We start from the raw sequence: 8,262 nt of genomic DNA, 5'->3' as shown, positions 1-8,262 counted from the left end.
TCTCTTTTTATTAATTTAAATTTAAAAAAAAATAATTTTATGACATGTTAGCGATTTTTATAACAAAAAATTATAAAATTTGATTTTTGTTATCCTTTAAAAGAAAAAAATAGCATAAACAAATAAAAGAAAACAAAAATTTTATACAAAAAAAATTCAAACAGACTAAAAAAATCTCTTATTTAAAAAAATAGATTAAAAATATTACAATTATATACTTCATTATTCTATAGACTTAAATTTTTTGAAAGAAAAGTATAAGGTACATATTTTCTGCCAACTTATTGTCAACAATAATTAATTATTATATTTTAAAAAAAAGTATAAGGTATCAATATATTATCTGCCAACTTATTGTCAATAATAATTAGTTATTATATTTTAAATACATGTATAAGGAGGCACATCCAGGAAATACATATATAAAGACACTTCTGTTAGACACAGACATAAAAAAGACATTTTTATTAGACACATCTACAAAAACACTTCTATTAAACACAGTCATAAATAAGAGTTGGCAAAAGTTGATAAAAATGTTGTTGGTAACGTAGCGGAATTGATATTTTAAACACATATATAAAGAGATACATCAAAAAATATATCTATAAAGACATGTCTATTAAACACAGTTATAAAAAAGACATTTTTATTAAACACATCCACAAAGACACTTCTATTAAATACACAGTTATAAATAAGAGTTAGTAAATATTGATATTTTTATTAAACACATCCACAAAGACACTTTTATTAAATACAGTTATAAATAAGAGATAGTAGAAGATTGTGTTATTATTAATTTATCATGGCTATCTTAGCTTTTTCCATATAGACAATTATTTGTCAAAAATAAATTATCATATGTACTTGATACCAATTTAGTGTGTTTATCTGCCAAAAAAAAAGTCAAAAATAAACACGAAACTAAAGTCTGTATACAAATTAAATACATTGCTCCATCTATAAATACTTAGAGTTCAAGTTCATTAGAGCAGAGAAATTAAAGAAAGAAAGCCACACATAATCATCATGATTAAGACTCCAACAGTACTAGTTATTCCATATCCAGCTCAGGGGCATGTAAACCCCATGATGAGCTTTTCACATAAGCTGGTTGATCATGGATGCAATATCATCTTTGTCAACTCAGACTTCAACCATAAGAGAGTCGTCAGATCCATGGACAACAACAATGGATCATCTTCACCAATCAAATTGGTGTCAATCCCAGATGGGTTGGGACCTGAACATGACAGAGTCAATTTAGGAGAGTTATCTGTTTCCATATTGAGCACCATGCCTTCAAAGCTTGAGAAGCTGATAGAAGATCTTCAATTGAATGAGGGCATTAAAGTAACTTGCGTTGTTGCTGATGTGTTCATGGGTTGGGCTTTGCAAGTTGCAAAGAAAGTGGGAATCAAAGGAGCTTACTTTTGGCCTGCGTCAGCATCAGTGTTTGTGTTGCAGTATAACGTCCCCAAGCTTATTGCTGATGGCATCCTAGATACTGATGGTAATTTATTAATATTACATTTCACTAACTTCATTTGTTTACTTTGAGTTAATACTCAAATCCTCCCTCCTGGCGTCTTAAACTCATTTTCAAAATTTTAATTTATTTAATTTGATCTTTTAAGTTTGTATTTGTGATTTACCTTAGTTCCTTATTTTGGTCACAGAACATTAAGGATATACTAAGATAAATTGACAGCTATATTGTTAGATTTCATAATAACTATTTGATATGATAAATAAATTTTTTTTTCATAATTTATTCTTTAAAGAGTCTTTAAAACCTTAAATAAAGTTAGAATTAGGATTTCACATAGTTAAGAAGTCTAGTGGGACAGTCCTTAGTCCATCATCTCCACATGTTATTAATGATTCTTTGGGAGGAATATATATTGACGAGTGTAATTTTAGAGACCAATATATAAGTATTAGTTCAATTGATTTTAATTTACTTATCTGCTTAAACAATCGCTAAGAATTTAAATTTCTTATTATACATACAACAATTTCTTTAAATGGAGCTTCTATCCCTCACAAATTAGTATTTAAGATTTTGAGTTGACGAAATTTTATTTTTTATTTTTGTTTTTATTATTTCTATTTTCAAAATTTTATAAATAAAAAAAATAAAAATAATAAAATTATCTTTTTTTATTTTTACTTTTTCTTTTATCTTTTTTTTTCACAAAATTTTAAAAATATAAAATATAAAAAATAAAAACACAAATAAAACGCACTTCTAGTTTCCAAACTAATTCTTTTAAGTTTTTAAAAACTAAATCAATTATTATTAAATCAGTAAAACTAAAAAGTCAAATTTTCAAATATTCTATTGGAAAATAACAAAAATATATGATTTTTTTATATACTTTCTTTTGAAAAAAATATTTTTTTTATTTTTAAATGACGAATAAATTTTTGATTTTTTAACTCAAAAAATAAATAAGTCTTTGATTAATTAAAAATATAAAAATATCTCTCATTTTATAAAATATAAGACATCTAAATTCTTTTAAAAATTTTATTTATTTTCATATATTTTAAACAAAAAACTTAAAATATCTCGCATTTTAAAAGGCAAAGAACATTTTATAGTTTTTGACTAAGTTTATCAATTTTTAACTTGTTTGAGAGTAATTAATTTTTGGCCAACACACCTAGAGACCAAATAAGTAAACTGAATCTCTGCTAAACTTGTTCAAGAAGGTAATCCGTTTGATTCTCAGAACATCGTCTAATTCTTTATGTACTTCGAGATTTGGCACATTGCATATAATTATAATTATATTAAGCATATATAAAAAATTAACTATCAAACTAGTCATCTATATAAAATATATGTTAAAATATAAAATATATATTTAAAATAAATTAAACATTACATCTATTTATTCATATAACATTTTTGTTGCTAATTTGTGTGTTGCAGAGATGATATTTTTTATTGCCGGTATATCAAACACATTATATTTTCTTCTTTTTATTATTTATTATATTTTTTAACCATTGCAGGGTCACCAACATCAACAACAAAGACCTTTTGGTTATCCTCTTGTATTCCAGCAATGGACATCAAAGTCATATGGTGGTTAAATTTGTTTGACCCTTTAGTTCAAAAGAGATTTTTTAAGTATGTGGTGGAGTGCCTCCGAGATTCAGATAATGTAACTGACTGGTGGTTGTGCAATAGTACATATGAACTTGAACCACAAGCATTTTCTTGTGTGCCAAATTTATTGCCAGTAGGCCCATTATCCAGAACCTATGATGATAATAATAAAAGTGTAGCTCCAAGATCCTTGGGACAATTCTGGGAAGAAGATTTGTCTTGTATGAATTGGCTTGATCAACAACAAAACAATTCTGTTGTGTATGTAGCATTTGGTAGTATTGCTCTTTTCGACCAAAAACAATTTACTGAGCTAGCTCTTGGGCTCGAGCTGACGAACAGACCCTTTCTTTGGGTTGTTCGTCAAGATCCCAATTGCGAGAATAAAATGTCTCTTCCAGACGAATTTAAGGGGAATCGAGGTAAAATAATTGGATGGGCTCCTCAACAGAAGGTTCTAAGCCACCCTGCCATAGCTTGTTTTGTAAGTCATTGTGGTTGGAATTCAATTCTGGAAGGTTTGACTAATGGAGTTCGCTTCTTGTGTTGGCCCTATTTTGCTGACCAATTTTTCAATCAAAGATACATTTGTGATGTATTAAAGGTTGGATTGGGATTTGATTTGGATGAAAATGGATTAATCTCACGTGGTGAGATTAAAGCCAAAGTGGATCAACTGCTTGGTGATGAGAACACAACACCAAGGTCTCATAAGCTCATGGAGAAGTTAAAGCATAACATTGGAGAAAGAGGTGCTTCTTCAAGGAACTTAAACAGGTTTCTTACTTGGTTGAAACATTGAATTGCTTACTTATGAACAAATAAGAATTAGGGTGAATTATGTCACGTTTTTAAAGATTGGTGAATTTAAATATTGGTGTATCGAGTGATATATTTGTGTATGTGTAATTCTACTTATATTAATCGAATAAGCAAGTTTAAGTTTATGAAAAATTTTACAATATACTTATACTAAGTAATTAGACATATATTTTATTATTCTGCTAATAATTCATGTTTTTCATGTTCTTGCATTGAGACCCACTCAATCTCTTAGGTTCATCTTATTGCCTTATTTAGGGCTACAACAACCAAAATATATTGTTAGGCTTGGATTAAGTTTTTTCAGGAAAAAAAAAATTGGTAAAGTGAGAATTTAATCATCTTTAAATTAAAATAATAACATTTACACATGATGAAAATTATAAATTTAATATTAATTAATTTATTATAATTTTTTTATTTTAGAATATCTATTTTTTATTAGACTTTTAAGAGAATTAAAACATGTAGTTTTCAAAAAGAAAGATGAATAAAAAATAGGGATATGATGATAATATATACGAGTTAGATAGTGAAAATCAAGAAAGAACTTAGGACAATTTAATAAAAAAGAAAATACAGTAAAACACAATTAGAATTATAAAAAATATGTATTATACCTCATCCTTTTGAAAACAATATGACTTTCTATTTATAGAATCTTGCTTTTCTTGACCTGCACTAGCATTATTAATTAAACTTGTCTTAGTGTCCACTACATCTTTTACTCCCCTTCCCCCTCAAACTTATGATTAGTTTTGGGTCCACTCTAAGTTTATACTCAAGCTTATCAAAAGTTGCTACTGACAAGGGTTTGGTCAATATATCAGCAATTTGCTCTTGACATGGGATATGGACCACACGTAATTGATTGTTTTTTATCTTGTCTCGAACAAACTATATATCAAGTTGGAAGTGCTTAGTTTTGTCATGTAATACTGGATTGGAGACAAGCATTATAGTGCTTAAGTTGTCACAGAAAATGGTTAGAGATGTCTGAATTGAACTTTCAATTTGAACAACAAGTTCCTTATCCAAACTGTTTCTGCTATACACACTGCAAAACTTCAAAATTCAGCCTCTGTCGAGCTCCTACTAACAGTGATTTACTTCCTACAACACCAAGAAACAAGATTAGAACCTAAAAAAAAATGAAAAACTCAGTGACTGACCTGTGGTCTTCAAAGTCTGATTCCCAATCAGCATCAGCAAATCTATACAATCTAAAATTTGTATTCTTATGAAAGAGTAATCTTTGTTGTCTAGTACCTTGAAGATACCAAAAAACTCTCTTTAGAGCCTTCCATTGTGCAAGCAAGGGTTTATGCAAACTCACAATGAAGGAAACATTCAGCTGGTTATTATGAGATAATGAAGACTTCTAACAATAGATCTATATAATCTTGAATCCTCAAATTCTTTTGAACCTGTAGCCAACAGTTGAAATGATAATATCATGGGAGTTAGCATTGAACTTGCCTCTCCTGTATTTAATTTTTTGAGAGTAAATCATTCACATATTTTGTTTGAAATAAATGAATATGTCCTGCAGTAGTTCTTCTAACTTCAACATCTAAAAAATAACCCAGTTCACCTAGATTCTTTAATGAAAAAACTGTATTTAAAATTTTAATCATTAAGTCAACTTGAGTTGGATCACTTTCTATAATAATGATATCTACATAGCATAAAAGATATATGACATGGTTAAAAATGTATTTCAAAAATAAAGAGTTATCTGATTTTGCAGTGATAAAGCCAAATGTTTCTAGAGTTTTATTCAACTTTAGAAACAATTCTTATAGTGCTTGCTTTAGACCATGTATATAGGGACCGATTTAGTTTGCACACTAAGATTTTAAAATTGACTTTAAAATTTTTAGGCTGTTGCATATAAATAATTTGAGATAACATTCAAAAATGCGTTATTAAAATCAAATTGTTGAATAACCTAACTTTTAGATAAAGCTAAACTTAACACAATACTCACAGGCCTAATTACTGGACTAAAAATCTGGTCAAAATCAAAACCTTCACTTTGTCCAAAACTTTGTGCAACTAATCGTGCTTTGTATTTTTGCATAAATCCATCAGAATTTTTTTTAGTAGTAAAAATTCATTTCAGGTATTAGTTCTTATAAGGGCATTATATTCTTCTTTCGTAATCTTGTACCAGTGTGGTATAATGAGAGCAATAGCTATAATTTTTTATGATTTCTCTTTAGATTTTTTATCATTATGTTTAGTTAGAAAAATTTTGCGTTTAGATTTGTCTATCTTAAATCTGATATTTATAGATTGGACATTAGTATTTGGTGGAGAGATATTTTGGTACACTTTTACTGTGTTATGAACTATCACAAAATAACTAACTCTATAACAAAACCAAAAATAAGAATTTTATGGTGTATATTATAATCAACTATTATAATCATCCTTACAGTAATACAAATAGTTTCATATTCATAATAATCATAATCAAATTTTATAAGTAATATAATAAAATAAATTCATATTTATAATCAAACATAATCAAATTTTATAATAATATAATCAAATTAAATTTATAATTAGAATATAAATAAAAAGGCAAAAATATAACAATTATTTTTTTTATATTCATAAAACGTTGGTTATTCTAATATAAAAAAATTGATTACACTATTGTGAGCAACTTGATTATTTTTGTCATGAAATATTTTTTCTTAAAAATTTAAGCTAATAAAAAAAGACACATAAATAATTATATTTTTAATAATAATTTTAATATAGGTAAATTATTCTATTGAAAAACTATGTTATATAATAGAAATAATAAGAATAATATATATTTTATTTCAAAAATTTTAAAAATATTTTTAATTTTAGATTTTTTTAACTTGTATCCTAAAAACATATGTTAAATATATTATAAAAAATATTTTATAAAAATTATTACAAAATTTTTTTTATATATTTTCAATACATTAAATACATTAAAAATATTAAAAATTTCTATTATTATATTTTTAAGATGTGCCCTTAAGCCATTGCTGCACCTCGAGCTTCAAATTTGACAAGAAAACATCTGTGATGAGAGTTCCAACCGTGTTAGTGTTACCCTCTCCAGCTCAAGGTTCTCGCATGGATGGGTTGAAAATGGTTGCAATATCATCTTTGTCAACACTGAATTCATTCACAACAAAGTGCTTGTTAGTTCTACGAGGAACAATCAAGAATCGCCCAAGTAATAATTTCGGGGAAGTATATGATAAAATTGTGTAAAAATAGTAAAAGAAAAGAAAAGAATTTTTATTGATTGTTGATTGATTGAATTGTACTGAAGTGTGTTGTAAATTATGAGGATAAAATTAAATATATATAGAACATTGTTCTATGAAAGATAAAAGCAAATAAAGATAAGATAAGAACAACTAAAAATAAGATAAAGATAAAATAATAAAGACTAAAATTGTAATTAAATTTATGTATTCTGTTAGGCTGAAGCCACGAGACTTCTTTATTGTTATCATGGACTAAGGTGGAAGAGTAATTTAATACGCCCCGCAAGCTAGTGGATGGAAGATCTCAATAATCCACAGCTTGAATAAGTTCCGATGAAATTGTTGAGAAAAGCGCGTCTGACGTGGTGACGCATTTTTTGAAGATCATTGCTCAAACACAGCATCTCCTTTTGTATTTTTGCCGCCGGCAATTCAAGTTCCGCCGCCGCACGCTTATGTATTTTCTTGAAGGAGGATACCAAGACTCTGATATCATGATAAAATTGTGAAAGAATAGGAAAAGCAAAGATAAAAAATTTTTATTGATTGTTGATTAATTAAATTGTACTGAAGTGTGTTGTAAACTATGAGGGTAAAACTCAATATATATAAAACATTGTCCTATGAAAGATAAAAATAAATAAAGATAAGATAAGAACAACTAAAGATAAGATAATAAAAACTAAAATTGTAATTGAATTTATGTATTCTGTTTGACTGAATTTGTGGGTCACGAGACTTTTTTATTGTTGTCATGGATTAAGATAGAAGAGTAATTTAATAATATTGTTCCTATATTGCAAGTAAGATTGGAATTAAAGGTGCTGTCTTCGATCTTGGAACAGCAACTATATGTTTGCTTTGATGAATAGCATCCCCAAGCTCATTCATGATGGGATCAAAGATTCTGATGGTAAGAACTAAAGTATAAAATATCACACATTTCGTTAGTCCATTAATTCCTTGATTCATCGAGTCCAAGTAGGCAAGTAGTGTTTAATTTGTTGCATATATATATATATATATATATATATATATATATATATATACCAA

The 8,262-nt window shown here is 27.3% G+C and overlaps 1 protein-coding gene across 1 annotated transcript; it reads left to right on the top strand.

Annotated features, from left to right (window-relative positions):
• The first annotated feature begins 800 nt into the window (after positions 1 to 800).
• LOC112716491 (UDP-glycosyltransferase 83A1) lies at positions 801 to 4,078 on the top strand. The gene is made up of 2 exons (XM_025768413.3): positions 801 to 1,516; positions 3,028 to 4,078. The coding sequence occupies exons 1-2, from the start codon at positions 1,033 to 1,035 to the stop codon at positions 3,924 to 3,926; spliced, it is 1,383 nt and encodes a 460-aa protein (XP_025624198.1). The 5' UTR covers positions 801 to 1,032; the 3' UTR covers positions 3,927 to 4,078.
• Positions 4,079 to 8,262: the final 4,184 nt, after the last annotated feature.

The sequence above is a fragment of the Arachis hypogaea genome, chromosome 10 (assembly GCF_003086295.3).
Source record: "Arachis hypogaea cultivar Tifrunner chromosome 10, arahy.Tifrunner.gnm2.J5K5, whole genome shotgun sequence".
NCBI lineage: Eukaryota > Viridiplantae > Streptophyta > Magnoliopsida > Fabales > Fabaceae > Arachis > Arachis hypogaea.
This window is presented reverse-complemented; position numbering and strand designations above follow the sequence as displayed.

Coding starts and splice junctions, on each gene's coding strand:
- LOC112716491 (XM_025768413.3), top strand. CDS start 1,033: ATGATTAAGACTCCAACAGTACTAGTTATTCCATATCCAGCTCAGGGG. Junction 1,517..3,027: donor TGGCATCCTAGATACTGATG/GTAATTTATTAA, acceptor TAACCATTGCAG/GGTCACCAACATCAACAACA.